This window comes from Seriola dumerili, unplaced genomic scaffold, assembly GCF_002260705.1.
Source record: "Seriola dumerili isolate Sdu_G_001 unplaced genomic scaffold, Sdu_1.0 BDQW01000056.1, whole genome shotgun sequence".
In the NCBI taxonomy this organism is placed as follows: domain Eukaryota; kingdom Metazoa; phylum Chordata; class Actinopteri; order Carangiformes; family Carangidae; genus Seriola; species Seriola dumerili.
Window position 1 is genome coordinate 4,278,772 of NW_019174311.1, and position 22,716 is coordinate 4,301,487.

Consider the following 22,716-nt stretch of genomic DNA (forward strand, 5'->3'; position numbering starts at 1 on the left):
TGCAGGGAAGGTTTTTTAATTGTGCTTGGAGTCATATAATAAAGCATCTGCGTCACCCAGTGACTCCAACAAAACACACATCACACACGCTGCAGTTACACGGTCCACTGTGAGAAACTGCAGCCAAATCCATCAATCAGGTAGCAGCGTTCTAACACTACCCTCTGTCCATCATTTAAAGTGATCATGATAATGCTATCCTGAACTCCTCAGAGAGGTGATGGGGTTATTATCCTGTGGCAAAGTGGCTGCTCTAAGCCATGAATGGCAAGGACATTGTTAGTGGGGTAATTAGCGCACTTTTCCTGAGCTGTCCCGCCTCGGCTTGGGCTAATGAGGGCCTAGTCCTATCCCCACCCACCTCTGCCCTCCCTCATCCCCCTCCCCTCCTCTCTTTCTGTGGGTGGAGGCAAGGTCATACTCAAGCCCTGGAAGATGGAGAGGGGGGTGGGGATGGTGTTTAAAACCCAGTCACCTGAGTCAGCGCTCCCAAAGGAGCTCCTAAGGCCAGCGTTAGCTGGGGAGGACGAGGGCCTCAGAGAGAATGGTGGGGGGTTATATTGTGGCTGCTGGGTCTGATAGCTAAGAAGGACATGAGCTGCTTTCTTATCACCCAGGTGCACGCCAGAGACAATCATCTCATCCTCAGCTCATCCCTAAACTGGTCAATACTGCCCCTTCATCCCCAGCCACAGGACAGACACACTGACCCAGACACTGGGATAAGTAATGTGTGTTAACACTCATGGATACTACTGGTGTCCATCACTGAAATTATATCACAAACTCTGTACAAGTAATTAAATTTCTATTTTGTCTGTTAATCATTTGATAATTTTTGAAATTGGTGCCAATACAATACCTCCAGGTATCAGTTCAGGTACTGATACCAAAACAATACTTTTTTCATGAGCTTAGTTTGGGGATTTCTTCATTTAAAAACACATCTGTTGTAAATAGAGACGCTTGCCTAAAGTGAATATATTGAGTAAAGGAAAAAGGTTTTCCTGATTTTGGTCAGGAAATATCTGATTCAAAAATAAGAAAAGAAGCATTCGATGCCAAGTTCGAATACCTTTGAAATGTTCTGACAAGTAGCCCTAATTTCTACTGCTGTTTTCTTTCAATGATTCCTGTCTATGCATTTTAAGTAAACTAACAATATACAGTAACTATCACAGTTCCAGCTACTCAATATAACAATATGCTGATGTTTTTTATTCTCACAGTAATTGGAATGCTTATTTATTGATAAATCATACGTCAATACAAATTTAATAAAAAACACCAGAAAATGTCCACTATTCCTACATGAGCTGATTAACTTCATCTGCCAAATCATTTGCCTGAGGCTTTTTCTTTTGTTTGGGAAGCTTGTGCCCTCCTCAGCCATTAGAGTGGGCGTTACTATTCAAAATGGTCCAAACAATGTGGAAAGACTCTTCTCCTGGCACAGGGAGTCAACTCAGTATAAATGCCCAGCAGTGGCCTGCTGCGGCATTGGCACGTGGAGCTGAGGTGGCGGGGCTGGAGGTCACAGTGTGAGCTGGCAGAAGCTGGCAGCCCAGGCACCCTGACGCCATGTCTCACACCACCACTGGGAAAGTGCTGACAGACAGACAGCAGGGATGTGAAGGTGGAGGAGTGGAGAAGGAGGAGGAGAGAGAGAGAGAGAGAGAGAGAGAGAGAGAGAGAGAGAGGAGAGACAGGTCACTGTGTAACATCTGGTGCTCTCAGGTTTACTGTGTACCCTCATCTGCTCTCAAGACAACAGCCCCAACACACAGCCCAATCCAACCTGCACAGGTGGCCCACAGCAACATTCAAATACTACCGGGCAATATGTAATATTCAGCAACCACAGCGTAATAAGATGTGGACTTGGGCAAAATACTGAGAAAAAGCAGGAATGAGTAAAGTTTCTACGATGCCCCGCAGAAAAAAAGAAATAAAATGCAAGTCTTTTATTTAGGAAATACCTATACTTTAGGAGGCATAAAGTTTAAAGCAGGAATATGGATCTTTTCCATATACATTTTATGTTTTGTCTGATTCCTGTGAGCAGCGGAAACACAATTGTCATGCTGCTCACAGTTGGATCGAAAGCCAACTCGCAACTGGGAACTCTGCAAGCAGAGATGGTAATGAATAAATACAGAAATAGATACATAAATAAGTAAGAGTAGCCCAGCTTCACTTGGGCTTCACTTCTCCCTGTTGTTCCTCTGCTGTACAGGCTGACATGAGGTCGATAAGGCAGCCAAGGAAGGAAAGAAAAGTATAATGGAAATAGAATATACGATAAGTCCGCCATGTTGCATCCCGTACTGATCCATGCACACGCTGCTGGTCTTCATGTTAATTTGTCCTCTGGCTCACATTTTATGAGCTATTATCATTCACGTTTTTCAAACTCAGAAAGAAATTCTTCAACAGATTTAAGGAAAGTTTGGAATGAAAAAGGAAGACATCTGTTATATTCACAGTATGTGATGTAATCCCTCTGAGCTTTCAAAGAGCACACCACTGGACTGTAGATACTGTAGGAGAGGCCAAAGCTCTTATTATCTTCAGCTGATTTCAACATACTGAATGGCAGCAAATGATGAATAGTAAACATTGTGTTCTTTACATGCGGAAATGATGAACCTCATGCTTCAAGCCAACGCCAAATCTGAGACTACACTGCTGGAACACTACCGGCCATCTTTTTGTTAATCCTGTGCTTTGACAGGGACTTAATAGACACAACACTGCTCTATGTGGAAACAATGAACCTCTTGCTGATAGCCAACGCCCAATCAACAACTAAATTGCTGTGACTCTGTTGCCATGGTAAACGGGTGTAAACAAGGCCAAAAATTCTTGAAGCGGAAAGCTCCTCTAGAAAGCTATAAAACCTCCAAGCTCACTAATTAGTGCTTCAGGGGAGAGCCATTTCCAGTAATTTCACACTGTCCGTGACCCCTGACTGGCATAAGGCAATGACACAGTTGTTCAATAAAGCCAGAGGACAAAATGTCAAATGCAATAGACATACAGTAGCTAACTCAGCATCAATGTCTTCCTCTTTCTGTGGTTATTGCACAGATTGAGTACAGCATCCCCGTTGACAAATCTGAGCCCGTGCTACTCCAGGAAAAGATCTGTTGTCATACAGAGGGACAGACTGTAAAGGGAAACTGGGAAAAAAAAAACTGTGAGAGTATGAAATAACTATTAGATTCTTGGAAATGTTTGGGAATGTGAGCATCTTCTGTTTGTGTCTGATTTCACCAAACGTCCCATTGGCAGCATGAACCTCAAACAAACACTAGCGCGGTTTCTCTCAGTGCGCACCAAAGCTCGCGCTGCGTCAAAGTTTCACCGGAATAAAAAAAACGACATTAAGCAGACGATGGTTAAAGACTATGACGAGGTCTGTCAAAATTACATTCACAGTAACCTAAAGTATAACCTTGTTGGTGAAGACAAAAATCTCTAGCCAAAACCAATAAGATGTTATATTGAGTTCAGTATGTTGCTTGTTTCAATCAGCCGGTCTCCCTGCTGAGTGGATGAGCACAGGACGAGATGGTCCTTATAAAGAGTCCCAGTGATGGCCTCTGACAGTTAGACTATGCTCAACAAAAACTGAACAGCCTGGTATGTTTTATACTTTTGGCAGTCTATGGTAAAAAGGTCTGTAGACCTTAAATATTTTTCCCCTTTTGTAGATGAAAGCATTTGTATATCAAGTAGAAAATGGCCTCATGCATGATTGAAAACCTGAGAAACTGCCTTTGTTTGTCTTGGTGAAGGTTAATAATGGGTATGGAGGGGTTTTTTTTCTCTACAGGGCAGAGGCTGAAAGGTAGACGTCAGCGGGTGTAACTTATAAAATCCACAGTGGTTGTCGGGTAATTACCCAGACTCTCAGTCAGCAATTTTCAATCAAAGCCTTGTTATCTACGGCCAACTGAAACAAACACTAAGGTAGGCTTTGTTTTGCCCTTGAGTAAGACACTAAAATCACAAGTTACTGCTATCAAATATTTAGTGCCTGAGATGAAATCCATATATCAGTGTTAACGAATCCAAGTCACATACAAACAATCTGCAGTACTGATACCAAAACAAGATTTTGTTTCCACCTTTCAGTTCTTGTGTGTTTCACACTGGCTTCGATACCCCAAGGAGCTTCCGTATACACCTTACTGTGATAATGATTACTTGGTTGGCTCTGTGGCTTGGCTGCTATTCAGTCCCGAGATGCTCTGTGCTTCTTCAGCAGGATAAGTGCGGCTCTATGGAGCACCAATTAAACAACTGTGTGTAAAGCCGGCAACTATTAACATTAATCTGGTTAAAACAAGATGGACCAGCTTATAATGAACCTGAGAAGACGTCCTGACGAGAACGCTGAGCTATGAAGACAACACCTGTTGACGACAGACAAATCCCCTTAACACACAACAGTTGGCCCCCTGAACCAAGCAAACAATCTCCTCTTTAATGTTACACAAAGTGACATTATATATATTGAACTATTCCCTGAAAAACTGGAATGAGGCAGAGACTCTAAAATATCCTCTAATGTAATGCCACCAAAATTTTCCTGCATAAGGAATTTCGTAAGGATAAAAAAAAAAAAAAAATTTGGATAAATAATTCACAAATGCTGCTCAGATGTGCCCATGCAGATTAAAGTGCAGTTACAGTGGGCAGGTTGCAGCAACCAAGTGGGTGTGACGCGGTGCTGCCGCCAGCCTTGATGATGTGTGGATGAGACAGCACAGATACACTCACACATGTATACAAAGGCCCTGTATTTTTCACATCCATTGGCCAAATCCAATTTGTTAAGACCCTTCTACGACTCACTTACGAAGCTGCGGTCAATGAAAATAAGATTTCCGTGATTGGACATCCCATTATCCCGTTCGTCCAGACCCGCATTGGGGGATAAAGCAAGGCTGAGATGGATGCCCACGACAGACCGGAGCTGCGGCTCCAGCGAGTCCGCCGCCTTTCAAAGGGTAAAAGCCTGACATATTAGTCATAAGTGTTCTTTAAATTCATTATCATCTTAACACGCCAGCGGCACAAGTGTCAGGGGGAGGGGAAGCCCTCTCAAATGAGGTTAGTGGATCCATTTTAAGCTTCACAAGTTGCTGTGCTGTCCGCCGTGTCACACGCAAGTCTCAAGACATGAAAAACATCCCCTTCTGTAATGAGGTTGCACAAGCTGCTTATAATGCAGCTGGGGACTTTCTGGGGTTAATCAATGAACATCTTCTACATTATATCTGTCCATAGCCTGTCTGATTTCTGAATCAAACAAATCTGTTTATGTACATTCCAACTAATCACAAATCCATGTGATGTTTATTCCTGATTAAAACTTTCTCTTAATTTCGCATGGATCAAAGCACTTATTGTACAGAGAGCAATTATTAAATATACAACCCTATGTTTTATTCAGTTCAAGCTCCTAACAAAGCAGAGTGTATGCCATCATTGTGAGGCAGCGCTCCTTTTGATTCATCTTAATGAGGTGACCTCACTGTAACCTTGCATGTGTGTGTTTGCATGTATAAAGATGAACAAGGTTATCCACTTGAATCCAAACAGGCTTTTAGTACTTTTTTTTTTTTTTTTTTTTCCAAAAACCCAATCTAATGTATGCACAACTTCTGAGCCATCCATTATTGTGGAGAATTTCAGTTTTGACAATTTGTCAAACAGCCATTTACTGATTCACACTAAAATGCGACTTGTTTGATAAAACAAAAAAACACTGACATTTCTGAAAAAAATAATAGGGCCAGTATGGCTAATTAAATTCTACTTTTGATGCAGTCTTGTTCTCAAAAATAGCAATGACAACACAGAACAGAACAAGATTCCTGTCAGGTATTCTGCTTTCCTCCTGATTTGATGAAAATAACACGTGTGAAGGACGAGGAACCAGAGACTGTTTCCAGATACATGTTGGAGTGTACAGTGAAACTGTGAGTTTTTACTGTTGCTGCTGTGTTTTTGAGGAGCAGTGCTACTTCTCATTATTAATCTTACTCTGTCTCTCTGAGTATGTTTGTGTTCTCACTTATTTCAAACTCTCAGCTCTAATATTTGCTTACACCGTTACTTGAGTAGCAAGAACAGCTGGACATATCAAGATGAAAATAGATTCTAAAGCTAGTTATTTTATAACCATTTCAGACATAAGAACTTATACTCTTTTTATAATAAAGACTCTATGATCAAACCGCTCTCAAGCACAGCTCAGGGTGGGATGAAGCAGACAGCGGTGACTCAGGTGACTTGTCTTTCAAAATCAAGTCAAGACAGATGCACTGAGACTTGGCAGCAGCAACAAAACGCAAACCAACAAGCCAATTAACACTTTCAAAGCTCAGCACACATCCCTCCATTAGACATCCCAAAGCAAAAGCAAGTATACTAAGTATATTTTTGAAACGCGGCTCTTTGTCTGTTCGTCTCAAAATGAGCCTTTAACACCTCAAAATTATCCTAAAATCACTAGATGAAATAATAAAAGTTGCATCTGTCTGCTTTTAGACAGGATCTGAAAAGAAGCAAACAAATCAGCGGACTTATTACTGATCTTTTTTTTTTTAATAAAAAAAAAAGTGACACCTCAATTTATTTCTCATGGTGATTTCATAACACAACATATGCATTTTCAGCCACATTAAAAGCCAAAGCAGTTAGAATAATATGTGTCAGTGTCTAACCACACACAGAAAAAGAAAAGAGGAAAATGTAAGAAATAAGAAAAGAGTAGAAAAGTCTGGGATAATAATCAAATGGGTCACAACCGTCAAACATGTCTGTGCCGCCCTTCAAACTACATTAAAGCCATGGCCATAGAAGTCATAAAGTAGGAGCCTCACCTCTTTCTCATGATACTGTAATGCAACTCGTCCTCCTGCTTGATGTGGGCATGATCCCCACTGGCCCGCTCGCTGCCTTCACTGTCGTCACTGCTGAAGATGGAGGCCAGCTCCTTCTTGGGTACCCGGTTGGGGGGAAGGGGGATGGTGCGTTTCTCAGCCAAGCGCCCACGGTTCTGCACAACATGGCACAAAGAAAAGAAGACATTTTAGCAACAGGATTCACTATTCCAAGACACTAAAGTACTAAATATGATGGTGCTGTCTGCAAAAACCAATGTTTTTTTATTCTTATTTTGGCCATTTGTACAAATCTTTTATAAGTTTGAGCTCTCACTTCAAATGTACAGTTGAGATGGATCAAGACTCTTATTGAGTAGTATTGACTGGCTATTTTGTGTCATCTTGCTTATTAAACACCTCCTAAAGAATAAATTCAATCAGTAATTCCCAGCCAGCGCTACTCGCACACCCAAGGAGGTACTTCTGCAGTTGCCAGGGAGATGTGGAAGATTGTGAAGTAGCTCAATTACTTTCAAAAAGAAGAAATTGAAATTTGATTTAAATATATATATATATATATATATATATATATAAATATATATATAAAGGATTGAAATAGATTATTAAAAGGAATTGTTTGCTAATATTTCTATTTTTCTATAATTAATGATATTGACACAAATGTGATTTTAAACTCAAACACACATATATATCTGCAAGGTGCCATGTGGTGTCACTGAGGCCAGATGATCTGACAGAGCCTTGGGAGTACATCAGAAAATGGTTGGGAATCACTGCATCAAATCATTTAACACAAAATATTATCTTAAAACATTCTCATCAAAAGCTGAAATAATTTACAAGCTTAGAGCAAAAATTGGTTTAATAGCCATGATAGAAATGTCAGTGTAGCTGGCACCCACGAGCCAAACTGAAACCAAAACAACATAATCTCTGAGATTGACACTCAGCCTCCAGCCAGATATCATCAAGTTGTGTGTACTGTTTGTGAATAAATTATAAAGTAATACTGAAAAAATCTTCCAATACTCTCTGTTAGGTCAACTGGGTATGTCTGCAGCACTAAAGCGTCCCTGTTTCCAACACACCATACTTTTCTAATCAAAAACCAAACTGATGGGGAAAAAAGTTGGTGCATTGAGTGTTTATTTTTTTCCCAAAGCTATCAGGAGTAAGCAGAGAAAAGAAGGGATAAAGAGGAGAGTGTGGCCCTAGGGTCGTGAGGAAGTAAAGCTGGGTGACCTTTAATGTGACCTGAAGAGGTCACTGCAGATTAACGTGGTCCTGTCACAGGGGGAGATGGGAGCAGCGAGAGAGGGAAAGTAACGGAGGTTGAGCCGCAGTAGGAAATGATAGAAGAGCAAGGGATTGACAGGCTGAGGAGAGAAGTTAACAGAGAAGATAGTGAGAGCGGATGTGGGTTTGCAGAGGAGAGAGAAGACAAAAGGCGAGAGAAAATACAGAAATGAAAGAGAAAATGGTGAGTCAAAACATGAAAGAGAAAGCTCCACAGGAGTAAGGTCTGTCCGGTGTGGGAGAGTGGACTTGGATTTGAAACTTGTCTTTCGGTCTATGCCTACACCACTGCTCTTACTCCCGGACGCCTTCAAGCCCTCCAGCTATCCCTTCCACCACACGCAACCCTGCTCTCCACCACTCCTCCCCGCTCCTTCCTACCCTTCCCTCGCTCCTTCCATCCCAGGAGGCACGGCAGCATGAGTGGCAGACGGGGGCAGGAGGAGGGATTTAGGGGCTCCTAGCCAAGAGGCAAACAGGTGCAGCCCCTCTGGAGTCTCTCAAATGGCAGACGTTAAGAAGAGTGGGGGGGGGGGGGGCAGAAAGATGAAAACATCCCCCAGGATGAGCAGGCCACATAGTTCTGCTCATTTCTCTACTTTCTTTTTTTTCGTGCCTTGCCAGAAAAAAGGTTTTTCCTCCTTTCTTCTTTCCTTTCAGGGCTTTCTACAAGTTCCAGCTCCAGCATTTGAGGACAGTGGATTACTTTCTGATACTTCTGCTACTTCCACACAAGGCCTCGCTGTAGGAAATAGGAGGGAAACATTGCATCACAACAGCAGAACAACCCTCTTCTATGGATTCAGCCACAGTCATATCTGTCAGACACACATCTGTTAAACACAAATTCTCAACCTCACGCTTCTTTATTGCTCTTCTCACAACATCAGGGAAAACACACAAGTGCATATGCCTGTCAGCCTCACACACATATATGCATGTACACTCTCACACACACACACCTGTTCCTGTTCCTTAGAATTCCCCTCCAAAGCAGGGGATTTTACTTGGAGCATGCCAGCAATATAGTGTATACAAGAATAGTTTGTCTAAGAGCAGTCGTGACTCTAGCTGTGTGTGTGTATGTGAGTGTGTGAGCATGTAGACAACCACCCACATGGCCGTGACATACCCAGGCTGACAGCCCCCCCCCCCCCCCCCCCTTTCCCCCCTCCTCCCGGAAAGCCCCGATCCTTTCTTTAGTGGCACTGACGCAGAACTGGGGGTGAGCTCCCACTGCTTCCGGCAACACTTCCGCAGCACGGGGGAGGGCTCTCTGAAACAAAACACGAAGCAAAACACACCCCTGGCAGCCCACGTAGGAGCGCTGAAAGGAAGGGCGCCTGAACAGTCAGGCTCGTACGTGCACACACAAACACACAAGCCTGTGCGCAGAGTTGAGGCAACCTTACTGTGTGTGGTCAACCTCCTTTCAGCCATGGAAAAAAGTCTCTCATAAAAGTCCCACTAAAAGCACCTCTATGAATATCGCCTCCCACGCTTTCTGTCTGACAGTCAGGCAGCCAAGAAATATATCTGGGCTTCACATTTACACACACACATATACACACACACACACACACACACACACACACACACACACACACACACACACACACAAAAGACACATGTACATACAGACGCACATGCATGGGGACACACTGACCGACTTACTACACAATCTAGACTGACAATTAAAAGGGTCATGACATAGACATTCAGAAATACGTCCCATAAACAGTCAAATACTCTCTTCACTCACATTCATATATTCATATAACACATGAATTCTTCAATAGATACAATATGCTCTGAGACTAACACTAGAAATTCAACTTGAACTGAAAACGCTGAATGATTGAGACACATTACTGTAAGTTTGATACTGTGTTCATTATAGTTACATGATATATCATAGTTCAGATGGCATGAGGTGTAAATACTCAATTCTCCATTCCCATTATCCATGAGTGTCTTAAACAAACTATGGGTGTAGGGTGTTTGCTTATCTCAGTCAGCCTCACAAAACACCATTCACTTCCATTCATGTTAAACATTCCTGGAAAAACACTTAAAAGTTCCAAACTACAGGGTAATTGACAGTAAGCTTTGTGAAATCTATACAGATGCTCCACTAAATATACAGTATACAAGAGAATATACAGTTTACAAGATTACAGTATATTTTGTAGTAAACGAGTGTAATGACAATGAAGTTGAATTGAATTTGGAAAGTGGACGAGATTTGATATAAATTCACTGAGTTAAGAGGTTTGTAGATGATCAATACCATCATTTTAGCTTTAGTGAATATCCACATAATTTTCACTGCCTACCAAATTTCACGTCTCCCAAAGACTTCAATGGCATTGGAACCATTTAGTGTGGTGGGCTGAGATTTACTGAAGTACTAGATGCACTGTATTAATGTGGGCTCACTAAATTTATTGAAAACAATCTCGAGAAATGGCAAGAAGTCAGAAGTACTCCAAAAGAGCCAAAAGACACCCTCCGCATACATTGTCATTTAATAATAGGTAGATATGCGTAATAAAGCTTAAATATTTCAAAGAAAAACATTAATCTAGCGACAACGTATGGTGAGCAACCAGCCACATACATTCCTGTAACTCATTTGGGTGCTGTGCTGAATTCATAAATCCATAGCAGGGGTTTGGTTTAAAAGCAACAAAATGTTTTTGTGGTAAAAAAAAACAATACAGGCTAATATCACAGCTACAGCACAGTGGCCCACAAATTCAAGCAGAAATTATAAGGCAATCTAATGTTTTCTCTCGAAATTTATTTCAGACTTTTAAATGAGCTCTTGGTGGAAAACAGCACTAATAAGTGTGGGCTTTTTTTTTCCCTTTCTCCTTGCGTTATTTCCTGAAAGGTGCAGTATCCTGCCGCTGGCTCCAGCCAGCATTAGTGAGCACACACGCACACACACTTACACAAGAACACACACACATGCACACACACAGCGGTAGCCGCCCGTGACATTCCTGCAGCTGCGGCGCTCTCTCTCCCTCGCACGCGCCCCCCCAGCGATCTCCCTGGGGGACGAATGCCTAATGAGTCACGCGCCTGTCTGCCGTTACCTCGCAGCGTGTGTGTGTGTGTGTGTGTGTGTGTGTGTGTGTGTGTGTGTGTGTGTAGGCGGGATGGAGGGCCGACTTGGCGCGAGCACTAGGGGAAAGGGGGAGGGGGAATGAGGAGACGACAGAGTGGGAGAGAGGAAGAAAAAAAATGAGCGAGGGGAGGTTGGGAGAGCGGGGTGAAGCGGTCATTACCACGCTCACATAAGAGCTCTGAAACAAGGCCAAAACAAACTATTGGTCTGCTGTGTGTTTGTGTGAGCCTGAGATCCAGTTCATCACAAAGTACAAATTACAAATTCTTAACTTTGTTTAGTCTCACCTCCTTATCTCTGACTCACCCACACAGGGGTGACATCCTGACATTTTCACAGGTGCACCTATAAATGTTTATATTGAGATTGCTTCGTATGGAAACATGACAGATATAACCTGATTACTGTGAATAATCAGATTAAAGCAATAGTTTGATTAAAGTGTTTACATGGTTTGCTGTAAGCAGATTTCCCCAGTGCCCTAATAATAAAGTTGATATGACGTGTCTGATAGTCATGATTCATAGTCACCAGTTGAAAATGTCTTATTGGCACGGCAAAGCAAGAAGTAAATGAAAAGACAGAGTTTATTGTTTTTGCTTTGGTGAATTCACCTTAATGCAATCTCTATTACATCTCCATTATAGTTGACATGAAAGCTGTTTTGCCGTCGTCCCAAGACAAAGTTGGTGTTTTCTTTGTATTTACCACTAACCATGACACTGTTTGTGTGTAGAGTCACACATTTGTATCCACTGTTCTCCATGACCTCTCAGGGGTATGTTCAGAATCTAAACAGTGAAAATCAGACAAAAGGCATGCTATACTGGTCGAGGCCACAGAAAAACTGACAGACCTCATATTTGCCTAATCTGGTTATAATCAAATTATTAGTGTGCACGTAAACACACTTACTGCAATATCTGCAACAACAGCAACGATCAAGACCGGCTGTGAATAAACTGCAGATATGTAATTAGAAATATGTTGAACTCTTCTGGCATAAAAAATAAAATGTTCATATAGACACTGTTATTTACAGAGACTGAATAAACAGATTCCTCCACCACACATACAAAAATAAACTCAACTACAAGCATGCAATGCAGTAAAATATACTAATTTGTCCAGTGAGGCAATATATGTTTTGCGGTTTTGGTAACAATTACTGCATCTAACTACTGCTCATTAATAACTATTGTTTATCAGAGTTATAAAGTTTTTCATTCTGTTAGTCTGTCTGTATATAATCAACACCTTTCTTGGATGTAATAGGAAAACATCTTCTTTTCTACTTTTTACAGCATCAATAATGATGTCATTATTTGTGGTGACAAACAGGGAAGACATGAAGATATTTGTAAAATACCCTGTAAATTATCTGTCATGTTTTCAAATTATAGTTGACGGAGTGTATATATTATGCATTTGTGACGGCCTTTTGCCTTATTGTTCTTGGTTTGCCGCAAAAAATATTATCAACCACCAAATAACAAACAAAATTTCTTTCTTACTGAAAGGATAAAATCAGACAGTATCTGTATTGTCAACAGATGCGGCTCAACGAATCTGATCTTTCATTTCTCAAAAGATGAGCATCTCAAAAGATGACACCTTATCAAGTAGAACTCCTTATAAGTGAAAATGTACTGGCAAAAAAAATCTGATCTGTTTCTAAATGTGTGTGTGTGTGTGTGTGTGTGTGTGTGTGTGTGTGTGCGTGTGTGTGTGTGTGTTTCATGTACAGACTTTAGGCAACACTTGGTTGTTCAAGGCCGTGTGAGAGAAGGAGGAAAAAAAAGTGAGAAAGCACTGGAGGGCGGACAGGCATGCGACCAAGTCCCCCGCCTCTCCCCGCACACACACGCACACGCTCGCACACACATACAGACACACACACTCTCCTGCACCCTCGGCCCCCACGCGCTGAGTCGAGCGGGCAGTTGCAGCCCAGTGGAGCGGCACAGGGCAAGGAGGGGGGGGTGGGGGGAGCAGGAAGGGGAGGGGGGTGAGGTGCACAGAGGGCGAGAGGCGGTGATGTGGAGGGGAAACAGGGCGGGAGGGAGTGGGGGGGCTGCTAGGGCAGCGCTGGGAGGTCAGTGGCGGTGCAGTCAAGCATGCCAGTGTGCCTCTCGCTCTCCCCTTTCCCTCTTGTTTCTCTCTCTCCCCTTCCTCCTCCCATATTCTCTCTGTGTGTCTCTCTCAGTGTTTGGATAGGCTCACCGAGGCCGCCACAGGGGAGCTTTACAGACAGGTAACGCCTGGGTCTTTCTCTCCCCTGGCAAACACAGGGGAAGTGCAGGCAAGCACAAAGTTGTGTTTGGTAAACCGAACTCATGTTTTCTGTTGTTTTGGTCCCCACAAGACTAAAATTTGATCCTCATTTAAAGTTTGGCACACTTAAAATACACCAGGACCGTTAACTACATATACTCCTTGGTGAGCTTTACCTTCCTTCATGAAATGAAGGAAGGTAAAGATAAGAAAACTCAGATGACCCTTGTTCATGTGGGAAAAATAAGTTAGCCGACAGTTTGGGCTTCATAAGTCTTAAATCTTTCTCATACTTACTTTTTGGTACATTATTAGTATTAAACAAAACAAGTTACAAAAGCAAAAAAAATATATTCTGTATGTTTACCTTGGTTTACATATAAAGTAGATGCAGATTATAACGATCAGCAAACTCAGAACTTCTCTACTTTCTTACAACTACATCGCTGACAAAGTGTGATAATAGCTGAACACTGAACATATAATTTCCCGCCATTGATGAATTTCACTTCCTAGTATTTCTGGGCTTATATACACTGCATGTGTACTTGTCTATGTGTATTTATGAATGTATGATAGGACTATGACAGTACAGTACTGTCTGCAAAGGCCTGATGTAAAAGGGCGAGCCTGTAACTATCAGAGGAAATCACATGGCGAAAAAAAAGAAACGCAAGCATGCACGCACACGCACACGCACACGCACACGCACACACACACACACACACACACACACACACACACACACACACACACACACACACACACACAACCCAGATGTTGGGAGGAGGGTTTTTAGAAATATCACCATTGGCTTTGCTGTGATAAACCACATTTGGCTGACAGACAGATGCTCAAACTTATTTTAGCTGCCTTTTGTCCGGGTCCGCACCCATACACACATACATATATATGTGCAACACTTTGGGAAGCCAATACACTATGTGTACATATGTACAAGCCAACACATACACATTCAGCTTTCTATCAATCTCTGGCATGCTGAAATGGACACTAGTGGAAGCTAATTGCTATCTGCTAAAGGAAACTTTATTTTAACTGAATTATTGAATTCAATTAGACAGACAGACGACAAGAGATAAGTATATGGATGCAACCTCTTCATGCAAACTGAATTTCTATATGTCTGACACACATTCCAGTTGGTATTGATGTCTATCAGTGAGCGGACAGCTCATCAGAGGCTCACTTAATCCCTAATTTGTCCAATACACAGAGAGACGCACACAAAAGTGCACAAATACACTCCACATGATCACAGTTCTGCACACTTCTGGGCCAATGACCGATTCCAGTGTTACCATAGCAACGTAGCCTGAGCAACATGCATGCAAGCACACGCACAAACACACAACACATACAACAGAAGCAGTGTACAGTAGGAAGTTGATCTATGAAGGCAACATCCAGTTGTATGCTAAAGTGTGTATGCCTGTGTTTTGTTTGCGTGTGTGTGTGCGTGTGTGTGTATGTGTGTGTGTGTTTAATTCCACTTTGCAAGAGCAGCCTTTGATTGGAGGAGGTCTTTACGAGCCGGAGGAGGGGAGTGTAATTTCCTCCCGGCCTCCGCCAGTTCCGCTGAAATAACAGAGCAGAGGAAGCCCAGCTCTCCTGGGAGGAGACACACACACGCACACACACACACACACACACACACACACACACACACGAACACACAGCAGGCAGGCAAGTCAGCCAGCCGTCACGATGACAAATAATCACAGACATGCACACAGAAAAACACAGACACAAACTAACACATATGTATGCACACATGAAAACACAAACATACAGAGCTGAGAATTTAGTTCAACATGTATGCACATAATCTTGAGCATTATATTGTATACATGAAAAAGATATGATACATACACACCTACACACACAGAAAGAGCAGCACCTAGCAACTTTCCTCAGAGTTAAAGCTGCCACGACAGAGAAATCATAAGCACCTGATTATCACATAATGACAGGCTTAATAGAAAGGTAACACGCCATGACAGCTGTCATCAACAGTGTGTCAGTCACAACCTGATTTAATTTCAGAGTGTGGAAAAACATCGTTATGATCATGATCATATTCAAATTGTAAACTGTTGAGTGTAACAACAGTTCAGTTTGTGTCATGTCGTTATAAACAGCTTGTGCCTGGGCCGACACAGCAAATTAACTTCCACGGGTTTTGAGCAGGCAGGTGAAATGTCTTCCCACCAGCTGCTGCACTTTTTTATGATCGCTCGCCTCATGCCTATAGCGAAACAAGATCACTCAAAGTTCAGCCGTCAAACTTTCAAAATAAATGTCTGCATGAGGTAATTTGTGTCAGTAGGCAGGCATATAGCATGTGTGTTTGTGTGTGTGTGTGTGTGTGTGTGTGTAAGAGTGAGAGAGTGAGCGAGAGAGAGAGAGAGAGCTCATCAGTGAGGGAGTGCTGGCTGCCATGCCCTGAGGGGAGTCAGTGGGGAGAGAGGGAGACGCCAATACAGGCCATACAAGTCCCACTGCCTTTCCTCCTCCGCCTAACCCTCACCGCCTCGCACAGAACTGCCAACATACTTAGCCTGTGTGTGTGGATGTGTGTGCTTATGTGTGTCACGGTGGTATTCACTTGGTGGGTTGCACTTCAGGCTTCAACACCAGACAAGGAACGGGAGAGAAAGGCTACAACAACAACCTTAAGGCTCTCATATCCCTGCTTACGTCAATAACTAAGTTTTACTCCGTCACAGCTATAATTGAAGTGGAACTGTACAAGCCCTTGCAAGCAAAAAGCCAATCACTCTGATATCTGTAATGAGCCTAAACATAAGTAAACATGCTGAGATTCTCAAATCCTTCTGTAAAAAAATAAGACATGAGCATTTCTATTATCTGTTTTCACTGCCCCCAACCTCCCTCAGGAAATTCGTCTTGGCTGAACCCTATGTGTTAGGGTACAGGTCTTCATTCTTGGCTGTGAAAAATGTCACCAGTTTACCTGTATCACTCAAACACCTCCGGCTTATCTAAACCGCCTTTGCCTTGCGTGCCTCGCACACAATAATCAGCAGTAGCCACGCTCAGTAGCTCGCTAAGCCTCTTACACCCTTCCCTCAAGATTAGTGCTTGGGAGCGACGACAGATGCGCTTTGTGGTGAGAAAAACACACACACACACACACACACACACACACACACACACACACACACACACACACACACACACACACACACACACACACTCACTCACAACCCGCCGCACCTGTGTGAACAGATTTGGCGACGGTGAGCCGGCAGTGTGCTTGCTCAAAGCTGACACAAACACACAGACGAACACACAGACACACAGTGGTGATGCCGTAATCGTGACACACCTGCAAGGCCTCGAGGTTTGGCATCATGCCCCTGGCCGAGCCCTGAGGGAAGCACAAGGCAAACAAAAGTTCAACAGCCAGGTGAGGAAACTGATTCAATGGGACAGAAGAGCCCGACCAACAACACCTTACATCAAGTAGCCATACTGGACAGCTCAATGCCTCTGAATAAAAGGCTGTCTGATACTCTGCGTCTGTGAAAGGCTGAAAGTGGATTTGGTATTCATGCTGAGAAAAATTATCATCAAAGTTGACATGTGTGCCTGTAGGGTCTTCACCATCAAGGTTACAAAGAGAGACAATGCTCTCATACACACACACACACACACACACACACACACACACACACACACACACGTGGAGCTGAGTGACACAACACAAAAACGGCAATGAAATGTCAGTGTGCCTAGTCCTGCTCTCATACAGGCTAAAATAAATCTAAATCAACAGTGATCTGGTCTTTGCAAAAAAAAAACAAAAAAAACAAACATCACCATTACTTTAACTGGGGAAAAAAACAATCAAAAAAGCTTCTGTATTGCTTCATTATAAAATACTAATTTTAGGCTTTATCACGATATTACCATACCAATACCAGACAATATCCAGACTTTTAACCCAAATATTAGTAACACATCAATTTATCTCAGCTCTGTCGAGACGCATAGTGCTCTTTGACAAGTTACAGCCTTCACCAGTGAGAATTCTTCACAATCCAGCATCTTTTAACTCTACATATCCACTGCAAAGAAGTTGTCTTCAACTCAAATAAAAACCAAATTTCCTAAGTAGCTTATCACACTGACACAGCAAGAGAAAGGGAGTGCAGCAGCAACACCAGTATGACAGAAGATGAAATTTTCTTACCACTGGAGATGAAATTCGACAACCAGGACAATCACAGATTGGAGGGTGCACCTGTAAGATTCCTTTGGACATGAGAGTCTTGAGACTTTTCCCTGGAAGAAAAAAAAAAAAAAAAACGAGAGACTTTCAGGGAATGTGTATGACCATACATCTTGTCCAGCCAGTAAATTCATCTCCTCTATGACACAGCATGTGAAAAGGTATTATCAACATGCTTCAGGAAAAGGCCTGTTTTTTCACTCCATCATCTCAGTACTCAAAGTTTTCAAGACAAAATTCTTTTTTTTTATCATCCAAAAACACAGTATAAAACTCAAGAGGAGTCAGTACCTGCAGACAAACTTATCACTCTAGATTTTTGCCATGAACTTTAATTCTACCCATAGTCCAGTGTGGTGAGCCAGAGAGACAGCAGCCTACTGTCATCTGTTTATAGGAATCGCTTCTATATTAAACTATGAGGCTATCATTCTTGACCTGGGGGCGACACCCTCCCCCCACACATCTTCAGTCGTGTCAGCTCTGCCTGAATAAACTTCGTGTGTGTGTGCGTGTGGTTAGAGGGTGCGCTTAACGCCACGCGTAATTATTGCATAAAAATACTGCGCAATAAATGTCAACATTAAGAAACAGGGTGCCGAACTACATCATTGTATTCATGCTGTCAGCGTTGAGTCGAATAAAAAAAAAAAATCAACAAACACCTATAAAACTGAATAATAGCGACTCTACGTTTAATATTCTGTTGAAAATTTGAATTTGTTGCAAAATTATCACAATAAACAGTTCAGTGAAAAAAATCTCTCTCAAACCTAACGTAGCATGCGTAAAAGTGTCAACACCCAAGCACAAGTGCAGCCTCACTAAAAGGAACGAGTCATCACATCATGAGGAAAAATAACTATTTAACTGTCGCACATTAAATTATTATGTCTAACTTTTCACCTCAGTTCCGGTGCAGTCTACTCCTGATGCCCCGGTTTGGTGAACGATCGCAGCCCGAACTCTGTGTCAAAGCCTCGGAGTGTATGTGGAGGATATGCGCCCTTTCTCATCTGTCTCCTTACGCACTGACTGCTGTAACCCTTTCACTCCAAAACTCAGCACCGAACCACGAGACCCAAGTTTGCACCCAGAATAAGCGGCGTCTAAAAAGTGTTTCGGTAATGGTAAAGTGCCCCTCTCTACGCGTGAACCGCGAGGACAGTGAAGCTTGTTCTTACCTTTGTGTCTAATACTCCGTTTCCAATCTTTGGCAGTCTCTCGTCCACTGACAAACTGGAACTCATTGGGGGTGAGCCACTCACCCCTGTATTTAATTGAAGGTCCCTTACTACCTTGACACAGTTTATTGATGTAAAGCAAAGCCTTGTTTTCCCCGCACTCCACCTCGATGCACGGCTCTCCGTTATCGAAGAAGGGCTGAAAGTCGGGGATGGAGGAGAACCTCTCCAGCATTAAGTCGTCCGTGTGATGGTGGAGATGCTGGTGATGCAGCGCCGAGTCGTGGAGCCCCAAGTACGCGCGGTGATGGGCGAAAATGTGGTCGTAGGGCGGCGGATGCGGGGTCACCACGGGGATAGCGGTGGCATTTAAAGGGGCCAGGTATTCGGACTGGTTGAAAGCAGTCAATGCCATGTCGTCTCCATCCAGCCTCTCCTTTTTGATGGCAGGCATGTTAGAGGGAGCCGAGCGCCGATAACAAGTGAAAAGCTGCTCGCCCGATCCAACTTGAGCGTCCTCTCCGTCTGTGAGTTGGGCTGACCCAGACTTGGAGACGCGCCGCTTGGTTTTACGCAGAGCCCCCGTGTCGCCGTGAGACAGCGGTCTGTTGAAGTTGCCGGATAGATGCCCATTCAGTAGTTTCCAGCTCGCAGCGGCAGCAGCGCTCTCCGCCAGCCTCACAGATCCTACCTCCCACATTTAATCACACTCGCTCTGTTAATACCTGACATGCTGGGCAGCCCTGAGCCCCGGACATTATGTTACCTACGGTGATCATTACCAGTCGCAGCCACACGTCATGTCTCTTATTTCTTTGCCTTTGGGGAAATTAGAAGTAAGAGATTTTTTTAATATTCACTGAGTAGAGGCTATTTTTTTAAGTCGGCTATCTTAAAAAAAACAAGACACGTCGACTCAGTTATGGGGAGTTTGCACGTGGCCAAGATTCAATTTCACAGCCAATAGACATTAAAAGAGAAACTGATACATTTCTCCTGTTAGGATAATTAAACTAATGTGGCATATGGCATTAATCAGAAACATAAGCCAAACACATCAGGCTTGATATCCCTGAGTAATATTTGCGCAAAATGAATAGAGTTGAAAGTTTGGAGAGAGTTGTTTTTAACCCCTGTGTATGTCGTTGAAGTCACGCTGAAGTTCACAGACCCAGACCAAACAAGATTTGCACTCTCCGCCGCTTCTCAACTTGGCCCATTTAAACAGCGGAGGCTCGGCGAGAGCCACACAGAGGAGGGGGGACTGCGAGGGACGGCGCTTCAGGGGTAAACGGAGGAACCATCATTAGTGAGGAAGTGAACAGTCATTTCCACCCATGCAGCTGAATCTAAGACTCTTGACAGCTCCCTTTTTAATATTTGCAATTTAGAAAGACCATACATTGATTTCAGAGTATTCCACAGTGCAGCACTTTTCCTGATTTAATAGTTTCCTCATGTAAAATTCAACCTAAAATCATAACTTGTATTTTAAACCCTACTAACGTCAGCCATAAATTAGGCTTTCCCCTTTCAGGCAGGCAGTGTCTACACATGTTCTACTCCCCAAAAAACAATGACTTGATCACTTATAACAATTGATGGTAAAACATTCTTAATCAAATCAGACCTTCACCACTGAATATACAGAAAGAAGTCGCCTGGACTGCACGTCACCGGATACTAGATCTGCCTATGAGATCAGCCGCAGGTCAGCACACTGGGTGTTATTGTTCTCGTTGTGTATCTAAATCCAACCATCTATTTGTTATACTCCACCTACAGCGACACCATCTTGGTGTCTCTCACCACATGAAACCACTCACCTGCTGCAGCTGCTTATGTGAGCCGAGCTAACACTGCTCAAATGTGTGTGCGGAGATGTCAGTGCTAAACCACTCCTCGAAATGTTCTACACAAAGTGATAGTTGAACTTGAGAAATCTTGAAAAAACTGTTATTTTTTACGTTTGTTTTTTTTTTCTTTTCTTTAGAAGTACAGAAGAGCTCTGTGAAACCTGTTGATAATCAAGTGCAGTCGGTCTTTACCTTACCATGTTTATAATTACAAAAAGAAGGTGTGATATTGGATGGGAGATGCTTAACTTCTATCAGTGGAGATGTGCTTTTTGACTCACCTGTGAGTTCTAAATGAAGCTATTTTCAGAAGATAGGTTTGTCTTATTTAATGAAGACCAACAATTTAATCTTAATGTGCTTTTGTGGTTTAACAGACTGTTTTCGCCTAAAGACAACTTTTATTAAAGTTTGTTCATCTTTAACTTTTACACTAATAAAACATAACCTTGATCGATGTTCTTTGAATTGCATTTTGATTTAATTTTGGGTTACGAGCAAGCATAGGTGTAGGAAATTAGGTACAGATCATATGTGCAACTCCTGCTGCATGTTGCTTTAACTGGAGTAAAACCTCCTAAGCGTGGAAGCACTTTCTCTCCACACTGTCTGCAGGGCATGTTCCCCAGAGCTCCTGGAGCTCGTGAGCAGGACCACATCTGACCCCCATCAGTGGAGAACCACCCAGGTGGATCCACCACCGACACATGGAATAGCCATTCCAGCAGCAGAGGTGGGGTCCAAAGCGCTGTGTGTCAGGGGCCTATAAATCAGGCCAAACTGCCTCTGACACACACAGGAAGGAGGCACACCACACCGCAGGCGGAAGCGGTGCACGGGAAGGCCAGAGACCACAGGCTGGCCAGAACTGGTATTATGCCTACAGCCAAGACCAGGCAGGCAAACACATGGGCCAGCTACATCACCAAAAATGATGACGGACTGTAGATTGACATTTTTCCTTTTGGAGCTGAGGAGCTGTGATGACTGAAGGTAATGGAAATAGTGGGTTTGTGGATCAGGAAGAGACAAAAACAGATTTTAAAATCACAGCTTAAGAAAAGAAAAAAAAAAAATGGTGACCTGACATCACCTCTTCAAAAGTTACCTGTTACCTTTACAGTGAACACAGCCTGAAAAATGAAATCGAAAGGCAACATTTTTCAACTAAACAATAATGTCACTTCCCATATGTTGGAGAGTACACTGAACAGTAGCACTGACATAAATCATGAGCTGCTGACATTTATGGTGTGTGTTTACAAAGCCGTTTCTAGGAAGTGGAACACTGCATTTCAGATGAGAAGCTCTTTGATTGTGTCTTTATCTAACCAGCCCTTGCCACATCGAAATGTCTCGATGGAAACCTTGTTGATGCATGCGTGGGCGCTGGAGGTTGCACCATCGGGAGAGCCCTGATGAAACTAGTCATAAAGGGGACACCCGTGCCCACTCCTACACCCACGCCCTGTCCCTGATTGTGACTCATGCTCGGTGGCTCATCACGGAGGGGTTCCCCAAACTTGTACAGTGACGAAACTTCAACTTTCACATCTTCAAAAGTTGGTTCGTGTTAACTGAGTCGATTTTTCCATCAGTCTTTGTCTTTTTTTTATAAAAATGCTTGATATGATGGGGAAACCTTGTTTAACCTTTCTACCTCCCATAACCTTTTCTTACTTTTACTACAGTGTATAGGAGTCCTGTGCAGAAAAAAAAAAAAAGTCACACAAAAAGTCACACAAAAACCCACACCTGCTCTTTACAG

At 42.9% G+C, this 22,716-nt stretch overlaps 1 protein-coding gene across 4 annotated transcripts in view; it reads right to left on the reverse strand.

Annotated features, from left to right (window-relative positions):
- samd11 (sterile alpha motif domain containing 11) overlaps window positions 1–19,792 on the reverse strand; it is a 48,667-nt gene extending 28,875 nt beyond the window's left edge. Inside the window, exons 1-3 of one of the 4 annotated variants that reach the window (XM_022741521.1) lie at window positions 19,093–19,792; window positions 17,870–17,961; window positions 6,900–7,075 (exon numbers count right to left, since the gene is read on the reverse strand). In XM_022741521.1, the coding sequence (XP_022597242.1) occupies window positions 6,900–7,075; window positions 17,870–17,961; window positions 19,093–19,792 (968 nt within the window). Of the gene's footprint in view, window positions 1–6,899; window positions 7,076–17,869; window positions 17,962–18,199; window positions 18,266–18,814; window positions 18,889–19,092 lie in introns of those variants that run through there. The other 3 variants (XM_022741522.1, XM_022741523.1, XM_022741524.1) reach the window with 3 other exon arrangements.
- Window positions 19,793–22,716: the final 2,924 nt, after the last annotated feature.